Below are 24,195 nucleotides of genomic sequence, written 5' to 3'. Positions count from 1 at the left end.
CCTGAAAAGTATTTGACAAGGGTTTGATGTGCTTTTGTAAACATACCTGGCGGATTATAATAGTAAATACATGAATCTGAAATGTGGCTCAAACCTCAAACGAACTCCTAGAGCCTTGTTTGATTCAGCAACGTGGCAACTTTAATCTCTTTATTACTGAAACGTGGGCTTGAAGGAATACCCATCTGTTTGTTTTGCGCCAGCATTGAAATCTTCATTCTCTAAGTGCTTTAAATATGTGAGAAACTCCCAACCACCTCAACTTACTCCTGCAATGTGGGTATGAATTATAAACACCAACTGCTACTCTCATGCCAGCAGAGTAGGAACTTTTCTGAAATGTGTTGAAACCCTCTTAAAATTCTGCAACGTGGGTGTGAATCAGGGAAGCTGCAACGTGTTGTTCTTTGTACCAAAATTAAGGTTTCTTCAAATTTGTAGCCTCTCCTGCTTGCTTGTAGGCAAAACTCTTTAATACAAAACTGAAAATTTACCGAGCAAAAGACTTGGTCAAAATCTCTAAATCTGTACTCACCAAATTTTCCCTCCTTTTTCCTTCACGTGGCTGAAAATGGAGGTTAGTATTTTTTTTTCCTTAACAAAACATTCAAGAGTGAGATTTAGCTCCAAATGCCCCAAAGTTTGACCAATGTTTATTAAATAAGTTATTTAAAATGCCCCCACCTCCCTTTTTCCAACACAAGAAATAAAATGAGTAACAGTTGCAATATCTCTCTTTCCTATTACTAATGATCTTTGATAAAAAAGTGAAAAAAGGAGTAAGGTTTAGGAATGCTACACTAATACTAATGCTAAGAATGCAAGACAATGGACAACTTCAAGTGAGCTCAACTAAGCGTTGCTTCGACATGCCATGAACATCTTCACAACACTAGTGCAATCTTCTAAGGATAGCTTGATGATTTTTAAATCACTACCACAAGCATAGATACCTTCAAAATGAAGCATATCAATGATGGAATAGTAATTGAAGCTAAGCTTTTGGCTAAAATGAGTTCAGTTGACTATGCGGGATACTTCACCATCGATGGAGTAATAGTAGTATGAACAATGAGCTTCACTATCAATCATGCACATGCATCTTCCATTCATCTAAAACACTTAAAGCGAATTCTATTCTAATTTTTTGTCTTTTCAATATTAATTTCTCATAAAAGAATGAAGAAACAAGCAAATGCTCCAAAACTCAATAAGTCACCAACACATCAATGATTTTATTAATTCTGCAGCATCAAACAACAATTCTTCAAAACTCTTCTAATCGATCCTTTACAAATGAAATGAGTTGAGCTTATATAGAGCTCTCAAATACAATGAATGTTCAAGATGAAATCAAAATCGAGGGCCAAGATTTTGCCACCTAAACCCTAATTAGGGTTTGTTACAATAAAAACCTAATCTTATTGCAAATTACTTAATACTAGCCAATGGGAATGTGACATCCATTCGACACAAAATATGACGAAAAATCCTCCAATAAGAAAAATGATGCCACATGGGATCATAACAAATTGTCTTCTAGAATCTTTTTGCCCTTATCCTTTTCTTTTATTGCAAATTCAACGAATTTGGACGTCATAAAATCAGTCTCAATCATTGGAACTGCAGGTAGGTTCTTCAACTGCTGTTCCAAGTAACTGACTTCTTCTAAAGTTGAGGCAAAAGTTGTCTTCAATTCTAGCCCAAAATCTCTAGTTTTGCTGGCAAGTACCATGAATGAGTGTATATCATCCAACTATTTCTCGGAAGGTGATCCATGTGCTCCAAAGAATATAATCTTCACTCTCTCAGCTAGCCGATCGGCATGAATATGGATTCCTTCACTCATCTTCTTTCTCAAGAATGATCTCAACTACCTCTACAATCTTGTTATGGATCAAGTTTATTGCTCCATCGACTTGAGTGCATCCACTGCTAATATCTTAAAAATGACCTTCCTCATGCGAAGCAAGTTACACCACTGCTGAAAATCAGATGATTGTCCATATCTCAATACTCCTCCATTCACCAAAGTTTGCTTGGGCAGTTTCTTCATTGCTTGCAATCTAGCCATAGTATAGTCTCTAGCGTAAACGAAAGTATCATAAGTTGTCATGAGGACTTGAGTTCTTTCAAGAACACTTATAGCTCTATCAAATATCTTCACTAGTTCTTTCACAAATGCATTCGCCCTTTTGAAAGTCTTATTATCCAAGAATCCATTAGGTGTGCTGAAGTTCTCATCTTTTCCAAATTGTCAACTGAGTCTGGAGGGAGCAATGGTGGTGGTGTAGTTGAAGGATCATGCTGCCTCAAGGATTTCTTGAATTGTTGAAAGTAACTTCTCAATGTACTCTTTCCAATTTCTTATTCTTCTCCACTTCCAACTTCAGCATGTCATGGACTGTCCTCACTGTGTCGTTCATGTCTTCCAATGCTTGATCAATGGTGGGAGGACTTAAGTCAATAGTCTCCAAGTCAAATTCTTTTGTTGTGATCTCTCCTTCATGCTTATCTACTCTTGGAGTGGCGATTTGTATTATTCGAGATCTTGCACCATCTCTTGTTATCTTTGACATTTTTGCTGCTTTCTTCTTCTGAGTGAGCTCTTGAGTTTTATCTAGGAAGCTGTCTAAATCAATAGGATCTTTCTCTTCTCCTACTTGCACCTCATTTAGTTGTTGATCTTCTTGGGTGGAGATGTTACTTCTTGATCTTCATTTTCAATATCCACATGTACATCTTTACCTGCCTTGTCGTTGACTAGCTTAGGTGGGATTGAATTATCTTGACCCAGTGGTTGCTTACCCCTATTTGTCCTTTCGCACCTGCTATTCTGAACTATAGATTCCATGGACTCATTCACTCCATGATCAATGCTCTCTCTAGGTGGATGATTTTCCTGGCTAGCTGCTTGATTCATTTCTACTTCGTTCACTAAAGAGGTACTAGTGGAAGGGCGGCCTGAACTTGATTTGTGCTTCTTGTTTGGAGGTTCTTCCTTTTGACTCTCTTTTCTCTTTAATCCTTTGGAATGAGCTGATTAGGTGGCACTCACTCATGCTTTCACTTTCTATATCATCATCGGAAGACTCCACCTCTCCCATCAATTCGAAAGTTAGTTGGGTATCCTAGCTCTTCAATTTCTGGATTTGGACATCTACCCATCATTTTGTATATGCTAAGACTAGCTTCATTAAATCTTTCAAGTTGGTGATCTCCAAATCAATCCAATTGACCTTCACCTCCTTGTCTTTCTCTTGTTCATATATTGGTTGGAGGCATCTTCCGCTATCTTGTGCTTGATTTGGAAACGTCGAAGACATTGCATGTCCTAACAATGTCGATAGGTAGCCTTGAGCACATCCTTCTTGTTATGTCTAGATCATCTTGAGCATTCATGAAATGATCTTCTAATTGTAACTTGTGTTTGTGCCTTCTTCCGCTAGATCTTTTGATACCGCTGTAGGGATCAAAGCTATCTTTGGAAAAGTATGGAATAAGGAGAGATTTCAGTTCTTCTTCCACCTTCTCAGCCGCTTGTAAGGATGGACATACTTCCAATAACTGTCCAACTAAAATGGGAAATGAAATTCTTGATTTGTGTCTATTCTTTTGTACTTTGTTTTATGCCATCAATTGCCTCACCAACTCAAGCATTACTATCTTGTCAGTAGGGTACCTCGGTAGGATGTAGGGTGGACAAGAGCATCCTTGTATCCTTATGTAGATGAACTTGGGAAACTAGAAAAATCAAGCACCAAACTTCTCTATTAGCTCTTTTGCTTGTGGGGATAATCTTTGATGAATGTCACCTTGCAAAGTTCTTGTTATATGCATAGTGAAGGCATCATTCACTCTCTTGTAATGTGCCCTACGAGGGTAATGTAGCTGTGTATGATTCGCATGCTCTCATACCAACTGGACCTCTATAAGTTAATCCTGCATATTCATGAGCTCTGGCAAGTGAATGTATGATGTATGAGCTCATACAAAATGTTCTGGTTCGTGCAACTCTCCTAAGTTGTATATCAATGTTATTGCTTATAATCCTTGCCCAATTGATTCTGTCCTTTCCAATCGATATGATCTCCATGAAGTAGAACATCCAATTCTCAAACTGGGATGCTTGAGGGGTTCCCATGATTTGGTTGAGCAAAGTGATCAAGTCGTTGAATTCCTCCTTGAAATCAATCTTGTGGAGCTTGGTGGGTAGCTTAGATATGCTAGGCCTGCTCTTCAATAACCAATACTTGTTGATTATGCCAAGGCATTTGTCGGGATCATTATCATAGAATGCTTGCGCTGCTTCCTTGCTCTTGTAGATCATGCCATTGAATTCAGGTATGTGGAAAGCCTCACTGATAGCTCTCTCAGATAGATAGGCCACTTCTTTACCATCAGGTGCCACTATTGTCCTTTTGCTCACACCATAGTGCTTGGCACACTGTAATGTCCCCTTTTTAGCTCGTTCCTATTCTTGAGTGATTAGCCTATCATTCTGACCCTCGTAGGCTAATAATTGTGGATAGAGGGTCTTTTGAGGCAAGGGCATGGTTAATGCAGGTTCTTGTCTTCTCTTGAATTTAGTATGTTCTAGTTTGGTCTTCGTTTGGCTCATATTGGACTTTGTTTGGGCTCAATTTCATATACTTACTATTTATAGTAAGTCAGGAGACGATCAAGAGGGACCCTTTCTATTTTTAGTAAGTCAGTGGGTTGGACAGAGGACAAAATGGTCAACTCCTCAGTGCAGACAAAATGAAGAAATATTGATTAATCATGGAGTTATGCTTATTTGATTATTAATAAAGTGATAACTTTATTAATAAATTTTATTATGAGGCCATTTAATGTTATAATATAAGTTATTATTATTTCATAAAGAAAGGGTCATATTCATCATTAAAATGGGGCCATGTTTTAATTAATTATTGAGTGCCTAGCCAAGGAGGAAATGAAATGGCATAAAGTGCAAATATAAAATTATATTATTAATGATTTATTAGAAGATTCTAGATGGCCGACTTCAATAGGAGAAAAAAGAATAAATAGGGGATGAGGCTCATTGTTTTGGCATCAAATGTTTTGATACCTTCTTTGTTTGATAGCTTGTGGAGCCAAGGGTTTCTGCAATTTATCATCAGCCATTGGGAACAAAAACTCTCAATTGGTAATGCGATTTTGAGGTTGTGAAATATCTTCTGAATTATTGCTGGTTGTGGGCTCTACTTCAAGAGTTCAACTTGGATTTAATTTTGTGGCCAAGGGCCAAATTTACTTGCAGACTTGGTGATTCGAATTGAGACAATAATTGGGAGGGTTTATGCTCCATCAATTTGTGCTAGAGAACTGGATATCTATCTTGAGCAATCTGGTTTATTTATCAGACATTTCTAGTTATTCAAACCAGCTTATAAGTGCCACGATTTTGTTCATAGCACCCAATTGATGCATCGATTTCACCCCTAGGCTGTTTTGGGTGAATATTTTGTCACCAATGTACTAATGACAAAACATAAAATTCACACAACGCTATGCTAAGAAATTAATCTCTCCTCTCATCAAGGGGAGGTTCCCTATGAAATTTCTCCTCTAATTAATAAGAAATTAAATTGGTGGGTTGGCGTTGGGCATATAACTCTTTTTTTTCAGAGTTTATGTATTCTCCCTTCACCTAGTTACAATTTCTCTACCTCTTCAGATATTCAAAGAAAAGAACTATTAATCTAACAAACTACACAAAGAGTTACTTTTGAGCAGCACAAAGTCTCCTTTACGGTAACACTAATTCACACTGATCGTTACAAATTAAACAATTAGAAACTTAGCTTAAAGCTCAAAGTCTTCAAGTGTAGATTTCTAATCCATTGAACTACAAATAACCGTAGCAATACAAAGCTTACTACAAGTTATTTAATTTATCAACAGATTTCTCAAGTATGCTAAGAGCACAAAGTCTATTGGCAAGATTTGAGAGCTCTTTAACCACGTAGCAATATCTTAAAGATCAAAGAAGTAAAGGTAATATGTATTCAATGAACATAGCAACATTAAACAATATAAACAATTTTCTTGATACAACACAAAGTTTGCAATCAACAAAACTGTTTTCTTTATTTGTTTGATTGAATTTTCACCACAAAAGCTCAAAGTCTTAATTGGGATAAAAATCCAGCAGAGTTTTGTTAAGCATGAAAAAGATAAAAAATATTTACAAAAAGGGCCTCCTTATATAGGAAAAGAAGTTGAGAAAAAGGTGGGCACAGTTGACTAATTCAACTGCACAGTCCCATTTTACTACAACTACTACATAAAGAAAACGTGCAGCTGCATAAAAATTTACAACATATATTGGTGCAGCTACATGAAGAAAGAGTGCCAAAAGAGGGTACTTCATTCTTGATTCTCTTCTTCATTGGATTTCTGGAAAACTTCGAATTTAGCAAGGATGGCTTTGACCTCTGCTTCTTTTGGCATCAAAGTAGAACTTGTGATGATCTGGATGCGGGACATGGCATCTTGAATCTTCACCTGTTTCTTTTTAACATCTTTCAACATGGATTCGAGGACTTCAAAGCTGACCTGAATTTCTAACAGTTTATCAAAGATATCAAGCGAGAAATCTTGTCCCGTGCATTGGTCCATCAAGGAAAGGAATTCTTGTGTGACGACTTCAGTAGTGATGAGATTTTGATCGCTATCATATAAATAGCAAGGGAGATCACCAACTTTAGAAAAAATAAGGTCAACCTTGTCATCACCTTCTTTCTTCTCCCGGTCCAGCTCTGCAATCATTAACTTCACTGTCTCTTGTTTATGAGACAATAATGACAAGATCTGAATGTACTTCTCCCTTGTGGGAATTACCTTGTTCTCAACCAGGACATCTATCCTGAAATCCTCCATTTTGCTCCACAAGGTAGTGCTTTTCACAACTTCCTCAATTTCCTGTGATAAAGAGGTTTTGAGTCTTTGCATCCGACTCTGGATCACTTCATAATTAGACAATAGTTCCACTGTTGAGCTCAGAAGATGAGAGCCTTCTGACCTTAGCCGCGAGATCCATTCGTCCATGACCCGACCTTTAGCTCCTACTTTTTCAATCTTTTTGAGAGCTTCAGTGTCTATTGATGACCCTATAGGTTCAACCTCTTGAGAAGATTGTGTTACCTTTAAAAGGATGTTGGTTAGATGTTCACACTTCTGCTTCAAGACATTTTTCTCATCCCTCTCTTGATCTAATCTTCTCAATAAAGAATTAAGGGCTGTCTAAGAATCTAATTTCACGCTCTCATGTGTTTCCACCCCGAGCTCTACAACCTGCATGGTATAATCTTCAGATCTTATGTTGCCTTTATCCTTGTTTGACGCCGGCACCATAACTTCAACATATTTTCTCTTGGAAGCAGGATCTACTACTACCCGAGATACTGTCTTCGGCTTTTTGATTCCCTTAGGTTTTGGAGGAACTAAAAGTTCAAAGTCAAACTCATCTGGGGATATCACCTGTTTTTTCCTCTTAGGAGCCACTACTTCCATCCAAGGAGGAAGTTCTAGATTGGCTGATGGGGTGGTAGCTCCTTGCTGACTTGGAGTTGAGGCTTCGGAAGCAGGTTGACTGGAACTTGGAGCAGTTGTGAGTGTTACTGAGGGTGCTGATATTGAGGCATCTAGTGGAACATTTGCTGCTGCTACCTCTTCAGTTATAGATGGAAGAGTTGAGGGTGACGTGAATGTAACTTCAGCACTTACCAGCGGGGGAATTGTTGTTGTGGTGGTAGTATTAACGGGTAAATCTATTGAAACTTGTTCTGCAAGTGCATCTTGCAAGTTCTCATTAAAATCCATCATGGTAGATTCAAAAGTAGATGAAGGGATGTCATCTAAATTAGAGAAGTTGGTTATTGTGAAGAACTGATCAGCGGTCTCGGATTGAGTCATACCCATACTTAGGTCTCCATCTTCTTGAAAATCTTCATCCTCTTCATCAGAATTAGATTCAACAGAGTGAATGACTACTTGTGAAGTGGTTGTGGTATCTACTTCAACTGAATGTGGTACTTCTTTTGTCTGTACTTCCTCTTGTTGAGGAATTTCACCTTCTTCGACCTCTTTGCCCTTTCCAGCTTCATTGGCAAGGCGTTGTTCTGGCTCTTTCGCCATTGCTTCCTGTGAGGCTGATGATGATTCGCCCTTCTTTGCCCCTTTAACTGTAAATTTGATTTTGGGCCCTTTACCCTTCGATTGTACCACAAGAGCTGAGGATAGTGCTTGTGAGCCTGCCCTGCTCTTGGTTCTTGTTTCAGCTGTCGCTGTTTTGCCCAATGGACCATCACTGTTGTCATCATCTCTTGAACTAGTGGGAAGTTGTTTCATCCTGAGATTCTTCTTTAGCAACCAAGCATTGGTGTTTGCTAAGATGGGAGAGATCCTTTGCGTAATGGACTTGCTTTCCTTCTTTGACCATTGCACAAGTGGAAGTGGGGAATCGGCAATCTTCTTCTTATAATAAACAGGTCCACTATGTCATCTGTGTCTTCCATAGTCATTGGGATCTTAGCTAGATCCAGATTTTCAATTTGTTCTAGAGTAAGGCGGCTGAAATCCATCCTTCTTATATCCTCTTCATTCTGACAATCCGCCCAAACATCCTCAAACCTATACACATGAGTGTATGTCCTTTTGAGTTTGCTCTTTATACCCCGAAAATCAAAATCGGTTCGGGCCTTGAATCTCCTCATGGTATTCCACTACATTTCCTCCATATTTTTGGCTTTGGGATTGGTTAGCACGGAATACTTGCCAATTGACTCTGGGAATTTCAGCCCAGTTTTATGTGCTTGTGATTGTTTCTCATGCACATTAATCAGTTATCTGCACAGCTCCACAAGGATGATTTTATCTGAAGGGAACCTTGGAAGAATGAAGGGCTCACCTGAGAAACATCCAATTCGGATATAGGTGAATGTGGGAAATTGTAGAAACACACACCCAAAATGAGACACCCTGCTGTAAGCAGCCTCTGATATTCTTCTCTTCTGCAGGCCTTTATCAAAGATGCACTTCCATACAACATAGAAGGCATCATTAACCCTCCTGTAATGATTACCTTGATTTTTGATAGTTAGCTAGTCATAGTACTCCCAAACGGGCACTACTCTTCTATCACCCTTGGTTGACAAGCTTGGATATTGCCTCATTGAAGCACCCGCGTAAACCAGGTACGAGGTCATATAAAACTTTAGTGTTACCTTGACCTCTTTCAATTGGGCGCAAAGCGCATCACTGATCTGTTCTCCCCAATCAATTCTTGTAGCTCCCTTTCTGATTATATTTATGTAGTAAGTCATCCAGCTTTGGAAATAATGAGAGTCTTTTAATCCTCTCACTCTAGATAACATGGTGACCATGTCATTATATTCCTCATTAAAATCACTCCTGTGGAAAGACTTAGGCCATCGTGAGGTGAGGGAAGTTCTAGCAGTAGAGAGATAAATAGTATTAATCACTTTTTTGCATTTATCCTCATGTTTCTCGTAGTACTCTTGAGCACTCTCTTGGGAAATATCAGCTACTTCTTCAACTGATGAACCTTTAAAGACACTATTGAAGAATACACTGTCTAGAGTCATGACGACCTTCTGATCATCATCTTTTACTTGCCTTGTGCTTGGATCAAAGTGATCAGCCACTGCTAGTACAAATTCAGGATCGTGAGCCGCAACTGGGAAAGATGCATACTTATGCAGCTAAGATTTGATTAAACTAGTTAGTCGTGCAGGAGCCTTTTGAACCCGGTCAACAAAATCTTGCATGTCAACATGCCCAATTTCGGTGTCCTTGATCTCCTTAATGTTTGAGTCTACTGAACTCTCAGGGTACATATTCAAGTACCTATCATACTTGTATTTCATCTTTTTTGATGATGCTTTACTTGGAGACGGTTGTCCTGAGGAAGACTCAGGCTTGTTGTGAGAGAGCTTTGACATTCGTGCACAATGACTGCATTCAACACTGATGATTAGCTATTCATCATAATCAAAATCAATTTTTCTCAAACAGATCGAAAAATGGGACTCAAAACAGGCTAAGGAGTAAAAACTGCCAAAAACAACAGGTCGGAGAAAAAAGTCCGATATGCTCTTTTGAAAACAAAAATCGCACATCGGACTTTAAAGTCCGAAATGTAATTAAGAAAACCTGGTCAGCACATCGGACATTTAAAGTCCGATGTGCGAATCCGAGATGGGTCATTAACACATCGGACTTTAAAGTCCGATGTGCTAATCCGAGGAAATCAACAACACATCGGACTTTAAAGTCTAATGTGTAGGGGGAAATTAAAACAAGCACATCGGACTTTAAAGTCCGATGTGCACCATGGGAAAGATTAAGGAGCACATCGGACTTCAAAGTCCGATGTGCTTGCTTAAGGGAAAAACATCTGGTTGACATGTCGGGTTTTAAAACCCGACATGTCAACCTACTCCCCTCCGCATACCGGATTTTAAAGTCCGATATGTGGAGGTTAAGATCCCGCATATCAGACTTTAAAACCCAATATGCGGAGATACTTTTCTCCAGCCGCACACCGAACTTTGAAGTCCGATGTGTGGTTGTAGAAAAGAACTTCGGAAGACAAGAAGGGAGGAGCAATCGGATTTTAAAGTCCGATTGCTCCTCCGACACACACAAAGCAAAACAACAAAAACAAAAAGAAGAACAAAAACAAACAAGAAACAAAAACCCTACCTCTTTCGCTTTACCGATGAAAAAGATCCAACAATCGGGCAAGGGAAATCTAAATCACGATGAGCAGGAGCAAAGGAGGGCGCGTGGAAGAAGAAAGCGGAGCATAATGAAAATTAAAATGCATAAAATTAACTTTAAAAAGCTTTAAGAAAACCCAAATTAGCAATAAATGCTAATTAATACAACTCGCAATTGCATGTCGGGTTTTAAAGTCCGACATGCAAGCTAGGGACACTTGCACATTGGACTTTAAAATCCGACATGCAACTTGGGAAGCAAATCACCTGCAATTCGGACTTTAAAGTCCTAACTGTAGGCAAAGACAACCTGTAGTTCGGACTTTAAAGTCCTCACTGCAGGCTGAGGCAAGCTGTAATTAGGACTTTAAAGTCCGCACTGCAGGTTAAAACCTCATGCAGTTCGGACTTTAAAGTCTAAAATGCAGGAAAAACTGCAAAGCTAGGAAACAAGGAAAACAAGAAAAATGAAAGGCAAGAGTGAAACGAACTAACCGATTGAGTCGATTAAGCTCTCCCGGAGACCATAAGGTACGAAACGGACCAGTTTCGTAGGGTTGCCTCACGATTTTGGCCATGCTGAAATCGAGGACAACAGGCTGGAGCGCTCACTTTGGGAGAAGCCAACGATAATTTTTGATGCCTGAAAGGTGACGTGGAAGCTGTAATTTATTTATTACTGACTGAAGCAATCGGAACAGGGGCGGCAGTTAGAGAGCCATGATTTGGGTACTTGAGGGGGTCAACTTCATTGGAGCTGCATTGCAACTCATTCTCTCTCTAAGGTGACTTCTCTTACCAGGTTTTCATGTTATTTTGTAGTGCATTGATCACGTGTCATCAATAAAGAATTGCTGTTATAGATGTCTTTAATCAGACCTGCCATTGTAGTTGATTTATGAATGTAAGCCAAGAATCAAGGCATCTACATGTTCTATCGTATTTGGTGATTACATATAATAAAGGAGAAATAAGTTGCAGGCCATTATTTGATGATATGTTCATATTCATGATGATAGTAGTTTGCATGCCAAGTGTTTGTGAAAATGCCTCTTGGCTGTAGGTGCACATTCTTCATTTGGAAATCATATATATGCATTGGGAGGGTCAAAGGGTAGTCATTTATGCATTGAGCTTATAGTTTGGATATTAGGGAAATCATTTGCAAACATTACTTGTGCCTTGGTGTCAATAACACACAATTATATCGGACTGATAACTCAGACCAGCAAGCTAGAAGATTATATGTGAATTGTTTGACAATATTCCTTAGGCCTTAAACATCAAGTTTACCATCAGATTAGGTAAGGGATATTACACACACTCAACAATCAACTCATTGCACTTTATAGCCGGAGGGAAGCCTGCCGCTTTCACTATCCCGCTCTCGATCATCATCCTTGAGAATCCAGAAGGTCTGGTGGTATACAAGGGTCTTTGGAACTTCTTCATGTTGATTTGGACAAGGTTGGGTTCCCTACATTGCTCCAAAATGATGTAATCTTGGACTCCAACACTTCTCCCTTTGAGTCTTCCTTGATGAGAGCTTGTCGTGCTCCTGCCATGCTCTACTTGTGAGAGTTGTTTAAGTTAGGGTGGTGATATGACTTCAATGCTTATGATATCTAAAATGCATCTAGGTTAATCCCTCCCTAAGAGTGTATAAGATCATTGAAACCTTGGTGAATTACTAGAACTCTAGGCTTTTGCAAAACCCTAAACTTGTCTAAAATCTGAAAATTGCCATCTAAGTTAATGAATTATGCTTTGAAGTATGCTTAGATGAATAAAATGCAATGACTCAAAGCAGCCTATGATTAGAATCACATGACAATAATGAACAAGAAGCTGCACTAGTGCTAAATCAAGGTCTGATTTTAAGGAAAATGTTCCAACTAACTTGTTTCAGACCTGCAGACTAATTCCCAATGGACTGGTAACTTCAAAGTTGATCACTCTTTTGGCACAAATGCCCTTTATATCAAGGTGCTCTTGGTGTCAAATGCTGGAGTTTATCTAATTTCAAATGTAGAATCACCGTTCTCTTTTTTGAATTCGCTGAAGTTCAATGATAAATTCGCTGTCTCCAATGGTGAATTCACTGTTATTCAATTCGCTGATGTTTGATTTATCAATGACAAATTTGCTATGCCGTGGATGACTTCACCTTGCTTTGATTGCTGATGCTGATTGTGGACAGAGCCTGCTGATGTTTGGATGTGATTCACCAAGCAAAATCGTTGAGTGCTAAGCCTGATCAAAGTCGCTGCCAATGGTGGATGAATTTGCTGTCCTAGCAATGACGATTTTGGCAATATTTGCGTGGAGTGGTGTTGGTGTCTGTTTTATCATCTACCAAACATTAGGATAGGATACCCGAAGGCATTCTATCCTCTCCTGAAAAATCACTACTGATTCCAAGGTCTATATGTGCGAACAAGCGACTTTAGTGGAATAGCTTCTTGGGTAGTGTATGCTGAAATTTCAAGGGGGACATACGTTTGACAAGTATCTTGAACTGCTGGACTTAGATGGATTTAGCAATTTTAGGCTCTTCTTTTTTTGGGGGGGAATTTTTTGGGATTTAGACTTTCAAAAGAAAGGGAAAAAGGGATAGGGTTTAGGAAGGCTAATCTAATCCTACGAATTTCGGAGATGGTATCAATTGGGTGCTCTCGAGAAACCAAACCTTGCTTCGCCACAATAGGGACAACTACACAAGGCCGGTGCAATCTTCAATGGGTTGTGCTTATGATCGAGATGTTGGGATGCACAGGGGATGGGCTCAGACTAACTTTGCACGGTAGAATAGAAATCATCCATTTACCAAAAGTATAAGCAGAGATACACCATCAATTGATACTTATCAAATCCTTCATTCAAATTAACAACAATGAAAGCAAATCTAAATTAATATTAACTAAGTGTTGAGGCAATTGAAACCATGCAAATCATTCAAATAATAGAGATTACAAAGCAGCGCACATGCAATATATTATCTAGAAATGACCTTAAGCAACAATACATCAAAAACCTCACACCCTCCAAATGAGAGGAGGTAGCCTTATATAGTTTTCAAAAATAAATGAACGACCGAGATCAAACAGTGATCAAGGGCCCAGATTGAAAGCTATAAACCCTAATTAGGGTTTCCCAAAACTAACTACCCTCGACCAATTACATTTGGGACACTTGTCCTTCTTGCTAAATATGAACCATCAATAAAAATAGAAGGTTGTTGCATTGTGAAGTGTGCCCTTCTAGAAGCTTCTGGATAAGTCAGGTTCATCGAACCTGGACATGCTGACTTGGAGCGATCTGATTGGTTGGAAAATGACGAGGCGCCACCTCAACTTGTTGGATGTCTTCCTTGAATTCTCCAATTTGTGTCAAGAAATTGTCTAAGTATGGAAATTTGATTCCTTCTTTTCACCATTTGATTTTGCTTGGGAGCTTGTCTTTTTTAATTCCTTCAGGAGATGAAATCCTTCAAGAAGTTGGAAGTTTATCTAACTTTTCCATATTTTCACCAAGTTTGAGAACTTTTCTTTCTTGATGCCTTGAAATTTTTTCAAGTGCCTCGAATTTGGAGAAGAAAACCGCTCGTGAAGTTTTTCTCATACTTAGCCAAATTTTGGCCCTCTCTATACTCAGACGAACCTTGGTCGTGGTCCCGTCTTCAATTTTGAATTTGGCTCGAAACTCCATTTGTGTTTTCTGTGATGATCCTGCCTTCAGCTGCCAATTTATGTTGCGTGGGAGGAGGGTTAAAAAGCTCTGGGTAACCCCTTGCAAATATGAAATGATGGGGTCAAGCTGTTCAGGCATTCGCTGTGATCATGTCCTTCTTCTTGATACCTTGACATGCCTTCATCATAATTGAGGAAATTGAAATTTTCTTTGTGAAACATTTCCCATACTTAGCCAAATTTTGGCTATCTTCACGCCTGGATGAACCTTGCCTGTGAACTTGTCCTCAATCTTTCGTTTGGCTTGAAACTCCAACTGCGATCTCTATGATGATCCCGCTTCTATTTCCTCCTGCGACCTGTAAAACCAAAGGAAAATAAGTTAGAAATCTATCTTGGATTAAAGAAAATCGAGGCTGCGAATGGCTAAGTGTTTGGAAAATTTCACTTCATTTTCATACTTAGCCATGAGAATGGGATTTTCACATGTAAATCCTTCAAGATAACTGTGATCACAATCCAACACCAAGTGTTATAACTCCGAAAATTTCTTATACTTAGCCAAAAAAATGATTTTCCTCCCTTAGAAATTTGAACAAATTCACTAAAAATCATTTCTCAAACTCTGGAAAAACTCAAAAAATATATAAATCTGCATCATGAATTTAATTTCACCTTAAAAAATACTCAAAAATTCAGGAGAGATTCAATAATTTGTCCTTATACTGGTTGTCTTTCTCCAAAAATCTGTGAAACTTTTGTCAAAAAAGTTTATCCAACTTCCAGCAATATCCAAAACTTTCTCCAGATGAACTCCAAACTGAAAGTATTTTACTATGCTCTCCTTAATATTTTCAAACTTCTTGGTGTAGAAATGAAGTTTACAACGAAGTATTTGTAAATAAAGTTAAATCCTCAATCAGAAACCCTTGAAATCTTCCAAATCATGTTTCCAATTTTAACTTCATTCTTTTGGAAAGTGTTGTCATGTTTCCAAATTCGAAGAAAATATCTTCCAAAAGTTTCCAATTTGGCTATAAGTTTGAAATATTTATTAATCTTCCAATATTCTCTTTAAAAAAACTTTCCATTTTGGATTTAAGTTTGAAATCCTTATCAATCTTCCAATATTCGCCTTTTGAAAACTTTCTATTTTGGATTTAAGTTCGAAATCTTGAAGGATTTTCATGACATCACTTTGTATTTTCGTTGATTCTGTTTGACTTTTCAAGCGTAGGTGGACTTTTGAAATTTATCTCCATCTTCTCCAAGGTATGGCGGACTTTGGAGACCTTTGCTCATGGCTTTCTTCAAGGCGAAATTTTTGGCTAAGGCATGGGGCGGACTTTAGCCTTTGCTCCTACATGGTGAAATTTTGGCTAAGGCATGGGGCGGACTTTGAAGGTCCCTCCTCATTGCTCTCTTTACCCTTGGCGGACTTTAAACTTGGCACCTCCTACCTTGCTCTCTTACTTTGGCGGACTTGGGAGAGGGCTCCTACATGACCTCCATCTTGGGCGGACTTTGGTGGTGTCCCCAACTTGGGCAGACTTCTATCACTCCTCCCCCTTAGCCTCCCAACCTTGGCGGACTTTGGAGGGCTCTCCACCTTGGCAGACTTTAGGCTAGGCTCCCACCTTGGCGGAGTTTTGAAGGGTCCCTTCAACATGGAGGGCAGACTTTGAGCAAAGCTCAATCAAGGCGAATTTTTAGCTAAGGCATGGAGCGGACTTTAGACATTGCTCCTTCATGGCCTCCCAAGGCATGGCGGACTCTAGAGAAGGCTCCTTCATGGTCTCCCAAGGCATGGCGGACTTTGGACAAGGCTCCTTCATGGCGAATTTTTTTGGCTAAGGCATGGGGCGAACTTTGAAGGCCTCTCCTCATGGCTCTCTTTACCCTTGGTGGACTTTGAAGGGTGTTCCTTCATGGCCTCCATCAAGGTGTAAATTTAACTAAGGCATGGGGCAAACTTTGAAGGTCCCTCCTCATGACTCTCCTAAGGCATGGCGGACTTTGAAGTTAGCTCCCACATGACCTCTCTAAGGCATGGCGGACTTTGAAGTTAGCTCTCACATGACCTCTCTTCTTGGGCGGACTTTGGACAAGGCTTCTCCATCACTTGGCATGCTTGGGCGGACTTTAAAGAGTGCTCCCACCTTGGGCGGACTTTGAGGCGCTCTCCACATGCTTGGGCAGACTTTGAAGAGTGCTCCCACATGCTTGGGCGGACTTTGAGGCGCTCTCCACCTTGGGCGGACTTTGAGGCGCTTTCCACCTTGGGCGGACTTTGAGGCGCTCTCCACATGCTTGGGCGGACTTTGAAGAGTGCTCCCACATGACCTCCCAACCCATGGCGGACTTTGAAGGTCTCTCAAGAGGGTGGACTATATATGAATTATAGCATTTAAGTATAAGTTTTCTCTTTCTTATACTTTAAGTTATATTTCATATATAATGTCAGGATGTTTGAGAGTGGTTTCGGGCCTCTAGGACTAATAATGCAAAATCTAGTTTTTGGAGGATTCTCCAATTTTCCAGACTTAGTCAAATTTCAGGATCAGGATGACATTCCAGACTTAGCCAAATTTCTTAGAAAAAAATTCAAAATTTCACAGCTTAATCAAATTTAACTGGATTAACTTGAAATTTGAAATCCATGCCTAGGTGGATCATCCGAGGCATCACGCCCCCTAAAATCTAGGGATTTGGCTTTTTAGGTCAAAACTTGGAATTTTTGAGTCCTGGTCGAAGCTGGTCAGTGGTGCAAGTGCAAACCCTAGGTTCCCATTCTGAAAAAGCAAAAAGCAGACATCCCTAAAAAATAGGGAAAACTTTCTAAAAATAGCCATACCGGGGATTGGGCTAAAAATGCCAAAAATGAAACTTCCTAAAAAATAGCAAAAAGCAAAAAAGCAAACTTTCTAAAAATAGAAAGTTGTCCAAATTCGTCCAAATAAATTGTGATCTTTGTCCTTTGGCCTCTCTAAGCACTCTGGTGGTGTTCGCATTTCGGAATCACATAACTTGCAAAAACTAACTTTCAATCGTCAGGGCCTGAAATGCTCTGAATTGGACAAGGCTTGGTGAAACTGCAGCAAAAGGTCATAGGACACTAACAAAACCCTAGAAAGCACGAAAAGAGAGGGTCCCCATTTGCAATGGGGCGATGTGTGAAAAAGGTCACAACAAGTGGAATCGCTGCTTGATTGAGATCATTCACATTATTGATTGTATGTTGATCAAATGCAATGATCAACATTGCTTTATTGTTGTTAAAAGGGGGTGTGATACCTCATCACAAGGCCAACTTGTGATTTTATTTAATGATTTGCAATTTTGAACCTCAAAGTCGAGTTGATTCATCACTTTTGAATTTGAATAAAAACGTTTTCTCCGTTGTGGGGCCCATTCCCTAATTGGCGCAAATGTTTAAATGTTTCTCCCTTTTCGCCTTGAATGCAAAATCGCATTTCCTCATCCTTAGTTTGCACATTTGTGGGGTCATAGGAAGTTGAAATCTTTAGGTCGTGCTTTGGAGGGTTCACAGGAAGTGTAAATGCTTAGTTCGTGTTTTAAGAGCCTCATCGGAAGTGATCAATTTCTTAGTTCATGGATTTGAAGCATCAAAAGTCCCATTCCTTAGATCGTGGATTTGAAGCATCAAAGGAAGTGTTAGTTCACTGATTGGAGGCTTCACTGGAAATCAGAAATCCTAAGTTCGTTCTTTTGAAGCCTCATTGGAAGTCCTAAATCGTGCTTTTGGGGCTTCATCGGAAGTCTTAGTTCATGCTTTTGGGGCTTCATCGGAAGTCCTCCCAAAATGGCAACTTTGAATTAATCACTCTTTTGTTCCAAGCTTCTCATGGTAATTTGAACTCTAGCCTTTTCTTTCCTTAGAATATTGACCCTTGAAACGAACTTGCCTTAGCCAAATTTAGCATTTCATCTCCATTAAAGCAAGCAACAGATGTGAATCATTCATTCTTAAAATGCTGAGTACTCAAATCAACTCAAACTTATTCATCCTAAAGGATCACTAGTAGCAATCTAACCTAAAAGACCCTAAGATTAAAAGCAAAAGAGGGGGTGCCCATTTGTGATGGGGCAATGTGTGAAATGGTCACAACAGTGTCTTATCAACCGTTCTCCCTCAATCACACTTGATAGGGTGTCTTATCAACCGTTCTCCCTATTGAAAACCTCTATGACCATGGCTGATTACAATAATCAGACAACATGTATATATATAAAACATGATGTCATATTAACCATTATAGATCACACAGTATGAGTTGGAAATTAGCAGATTGGAGATAACATGCAGTGAACAGTCATAACAACGATCTGCTATCAATAATAGTATGCAGAAAATATGCACAGAACTTCATACCAGAATATTGTCTTATCCTAACAATAGTTGTAGATTCAATCTCTTTTTTATGTTCCTCTCTTCCGGGATTCTTTGATTCCTGCTATTAGTCTTTCATTAAGTTTGACACCAAGAACAAGGATGTTGCTGCCTATAACTTAGTAACAGTTCTGATCTGATCGATGGTGATATCACTGGAGGCTTTTGATTCCTTTCCTTTATATCACTTAATGTGAGAGAGAGGTCACACCTCTTCATCATGTATGCCCTTCGGCAAGAGACACAACCTTTCACAATCAGATCTGCACTTCTTATTTAAATCAGATCTGCACTTCTGATTCCCCAAATTATCCTCTCAAATGAGGTACTTTTCTCCCTTTTATATCTCATGTTTGAGGGAGTCACAACTTTACATCCTATGTCTTTTGATCATTCATTAACTTAATTAAATTTTAATTATATTTAATTATATTCTTTTATAGTTTAGTTTTAATTTTATTTCCTATCACCCTCCATATCATGAAAATGTTGTCTATGTGCCTTCTTACATTGCATATCAAGCTAAGCAAACTGCCGCCCTTAACCAAAATAGCTCATTAGCAGCAAGTTATCAGCAAGTTCAACATGCTTACCACCCACCCACCCCTGCTCAACCTTCTTGGCAACCAATATGTCCTCAAAGCCAACACCAAGAAGGCTATTTTGCTCCAAGATAGCATGCTTTCTTTTTAATTTTGACATGCAGGTTCATGCCTGTTGAATTTGTGTATCATTTGTTGTGAAGTTTTTATTGATTATCCATGTAGTATAATAATATCCATGAATTTTTTTTACAGTTATGTTTATATTGTCATCTTTTATTCACACATTGTATATAGATCTATGCTCTTTAAGGTTTTCCATTTTAAATATTTACTTGCAGATCAGTATTCCGCATGTTTAATCTCAATTGTGATTGCCAGCTCAAACTTTTGTGGTTTGGTCTATTTATTATGTTTCTTTCCATTGCATATAGAAAACTATTATTTACAAATATCTTATATGTACCTTGCGAAATTCATTTTAATTTATAAGCTGCTAAAGTGCTAATTGGATGGGCACCATTTGAAATTGAGCAGGCTTGGCAAGCGATTTATTTTCTATAGATTTCAATCTTTCTCAAAGGAAGTTAATATTGTTGAAACATCAAAAGCAAAACATGATATTTGTTGAAGGAAAGAAGATATCAGAGGATTCATCTATGACAAAAGTATCCTTGTATCCCTGCTTTGTTCTGCTGATTTTTATTTTCATGTTAATGTGTATTAGAAAGTATACCACCATTGTTGATGGATATTATAGCTTTGTATGCTATGCTTCATTTCAACTTGTATCTCAATTTTCAAGGACATACACTACATAAATGAAACAATTTAATGAATACTATACATGAAAAGCTTTTCTCTTAAGATAATGATTTATGTAAACCTATCCTTGAATTATGGAAAATTTAAATCTAGCGAGGTTTTCAGTTTTATGCCTTTTTTCTTTTGAATGTTTCGTGAGGAAACAACAGAATGTAACATTGCCTGCAGTATGAAGAACTTTGTTCCGTATCTGGCTCGTCTCGTATCTTTCTCATGGAAAGCATGTGAAATATTGACCTCTGCAGACTATTATGTGTAACTACTTTATAATTGTGCCATGTCTTAACTTTCAAAACATCAGATAGAGTTAAAAGTACTGCAAGTGTCTTAGTTAGAATCCTTTCAAGTTTCATAAAAACATGTATGATACAAATTGTGCATCATGTTTTATCCTCTTTTTGGATGTGAACTTGCATAATATAAACTTGTATCTTTATTATGCTGCGGAACTGTCTTCTGATAACCTTTTCTCAGGCATCACCATCTTGGGTAGGCAAGCTGAATCCTTTTTGTGCAGGCAAACATAACTGGTACAAGCTACCTAGCCTTTGTGCATGTATATAGGGAACCTTCCTTTTTGCCCAATCCTACTGTGCACTGTTTGTTATTTATCTTGCTTGTCATGCTTTTAGTTTGGCAGTATTTTGACTCCTCATGGGTGAATTAATCTTTAGCATTATGCGTTTAAGCATAAATCTCTGAAGTTATATTCTAACAAGTATTTTTAATAATTTTACAAGTGGATTTTAGAAAGAAGAGCTTTTTTGTGGTTTGATATATATATATATTTATGTTTGTAAACTTATAAGCATATAGTTATTCAGTGCTATCTGCACCTCTTTCTATCTTGTTCTCTCCAAATTTAATCTATTTTTGTTCATCAAAGCAAGGCATAGTAAAGTATTATTTTTCTAAATTGGATTCACGATACTTTTAATTTACGTTAGATGGGCCTATGTGTAATATGCAGTCCTGTTCTGCCTTGTGTTTTTTTTGTTTTTTTGATTTTGTGTTTTGCAATTGTTTTGAATGATAAAGGAAGTGCAATAATATAAATACTTGCAGAAAATAAACAACTCAAAAAAATGTAATATTTAGGAAACCCACTAAGCTGGAAAAACTCAGATTTATTTTATGTACTAAAGTTACAACATATCTTCAAAATTAGAACAACCCAGTTTATAAAATGATATTACAAATGTTTTGATTTGTCAACAAAATCTGCATACTGGCACTCATGAAAATGGATGGTACACTTCAGAATCTCCTCTAAAGGCAAAATGAAATGATATCTTTGTATTCTCCAACCCTAGGCAACCCCAAACAACAATATAAACCTTCAAAACCCTAGCCAACCAGCTTTTTGGAAACCAACACCACTACTAAGCATGTATGACTAGTAAGAGGAATGTATGGCCAGCCAAGAAGAAGTGTGAACACCAATGAACTCCTCAAATCAACCTTCCTCAATCAGATATGCAATGAACTCCAAAAACCACTGAATAATAAACTCTCCAATCAGCTCAATCTGTGTTCTCTGAATGAAAACACCAAGAAATCCTCTAGATTGCGTCTTTCATCAATGTGGAAGATGTTGTTTGTAAGGGATTTTGTCCTCACAAACCCTCAGAAGAACAAACTCCTCTAAAAACAATAGCCATATCAAATATCAAATCCAGCATATGAAATGAACTCCACTAAAATCACTTTTATACCACACTGAAATAAACCAGCTTGTAAAGCAAAGAGGTTTTACACAATATATTCCATAAATTAGAAAACAAATTAAATCATACTTATTTAGACTTAGCTCTTTCAGATAAACCAATTACTCAGTAACAACAATTTCTCAAAATATTTTCAGCTTATATACTGTACCAACTCAACAACTGTGCAATGTTTAGATAACAAGACGAACCATATGCTTGTCTTTCTCAGACTGTTCGCCCATTATACAATTCAAGTAACTTTTTGCATGCTAGATCAATGACTCGGGACTATCAAGGATTTAGACAGAGATTCGAACTGGTTAGGAACCAGCTCGACTCCTGTAAAAATGGATGACAACAAAATGACATAATATAATGTTTGACAATGGTACTAGAAAGGACTACGTCCTACTAGGAGTGTGATATCTAGGGTTGCGTCGAGATATTATTTGCATTCATTTAATGCCAAATCAAATGGAAAGCTTCAATGCCCCAAACAATTACAACAAAACCTATATATAAGGCATAGGGTCGGTTAAAAATTTAATCACCATAACAATCAAGTTGGCCTTGGGGCCGACTTATTTATTTTTATTAAAATAAAAACTCAAAAAAGAAGGTTGGCCAAGACGATTTTTGACTTATTTATTTAATAAAAACTCAAAAAGAAGGTTTGCCAAGATGATTTTAAAAAAAATTCAATAATTTCATTTATTTAAATTTTAATTAATAGTTGAGGTCAACTCCTTAGCAAATGGGATCATCACCTCCTGTCCCAAATTGTTTATCCTCAAGCAATTTTAAGTTGGGATGTTCAAAATTTCAATCCCCTCCCATGTTGCATTTTCATGGGATAATCCTTTCCATTTCACCAAATATTCTGGAATGATCTTGTTCCTTAACTTCTCTTTAACATCCAACATTGTCTTAGGTTCAAGAATTAATTTGCCTTCATAGTTTAGTGGAGGTAGTTCTTGTGTGGGAGTGATTCGCTGTCCAAGAGCCTTTTTAAGGCATGAAACTTGGAATTTGTTGTGAATTTTGTTGTCAGTTGGAAGTTCTAGCTCATATGCAACTACACCAACCTTCCTTACCACCTTATAGGGCCCATTAAAACATGGTTTCAGTTTCTCTACTTCATTCCCTTTGATAGAGGACTGCCTATAAGGCTGCAACCTCAAAAACACTATATCACCAATACCAAAGATCCTTTTAGTTTGGTGTCTATCAGCATATAGCTTCTTCCAATTTTGAGCTTGCTGTAAGTTTTCTTTGAGGGCTTCCAAAATATCCTTACTTTGTTGTATCACATCCTTTGCACTTGGTACTCTACTATCAACTAGAATCAAATCCATAAAAGAAGTAGCATCATAGCCATAGAGTGCTTTAAAAGGAGCCATACCAATGGACATATGATAAGTTGTGTTGTAGCAATATTCCCCTAGGTGCAACCACTTGACCCATGTTGATTGCTACCTTGTGACATAATTCCTTAAGTAGGCTTCTATCCATTTGTTCATGATCTCTATTTTTGTCTGTTGGCTTGTGGATGATAGCTAGTGCTTGGTGTCAATTCAGTACCTGTCAAATGGAAAAGTTCTTGCCAAAACAAACTAAGAAACCTGCTATCCCTATCACTCACAATGTTCTTTGGCAACCCATTAAGTCTGAAAATTTCCCTAAAGAATAGGTTTGCCAATTTAGGAGCCTTAAATTTTGTAGATATGGCATGGAAATATGCATATTTCATAAGCCTATCAACAACCACATACAAACAATCCTTACCTTGAACCTTTCGAAACCTCATGATGAAATCCATGAATATACTCTCCCATTTCTAATTTGGGATAGGTAAAGGCTGCAATAAACTAGCTAAAAACACATGCTCCACCTTGTTTTGTTGACATAACATACACTCTTTTACATGCTGCAACACATCATTCTTAAGCCCCTTCCATTCTCTTACCTGCTTATAGGTCTTGAAAAAGACCAGATGATCAGCAAGTGGAGTGTCATTATATGCTCTTAAAATCCTGTCCTTCATCTTGGATTTAGGTAGGATATGTTTTCGGTCTTTGTAAAGGATGAACTCATTCATGACTTTGAACCTGTCATCTTGCACTTTCCCTTCTAAAATGTCATTAGCAAACAAATCCTTAACATACTCAGCTATTATCGAAGCCTTCCAATCAGCAGAAATATCAGTGATAGAATGAAGATGAGGCTTCCTAAAAAGTGCATTAACTA

The 24,195-nt window shown here is 38.1% G+C and overlaps 1 protein-coding gene across 6 annotated transcripts in view; it reads left to right on the top strand.

Annotated features, from left to right (window-relative positions):
* Positions 1–24,195, top strand: part of LOC131076271 (protein N-terminal asparagine amidohydrolase) — a 249,113-nt gene that overhangs the window by 28,078 nt on the left and 196,840 nt on the right. For 5 of the 6 annotated variants that reach the window (XM_058013379.2, XM_058013375.2, XM_059219960.1 and 2 more), the window contains exon 2: positions 19,952–20,082. In XM_058013379.2, the coding sequence (XP_057869362.2) occupies positions 20,032–20,082 (51 nt within the window). In that variant the 5' untranslated portion in view covers positions 19,952–20,031. Of the gene's footprint in view, positions 1–19,951; positions 20,083–24,195 lie in introns of those variants that run through there. The other variant, XM_059219959.1, reaches the window with a different exon arrangement.

The sequence above is a fragment of the Cryptomeria japonica genome, chromosome 4 (genome assembly GCF_030272615.1).
Source record: "Cryptomeria japonica chromosome 4, Sugi_1.0, whole genome shotgun sequence".
Taxonomy (NCBI): domain Eukaryota; kingdom Viridiplantae; phylum Streptophyta; class Pinopsida; order Cupressales; family Cupressaceae; genus Cryptomeria; species Cryptomeria japonica.
Note: the sequence above shows the minus strand (reverse complement) of the source record. Positions and strands in the feature narration are given on the sequence as shown.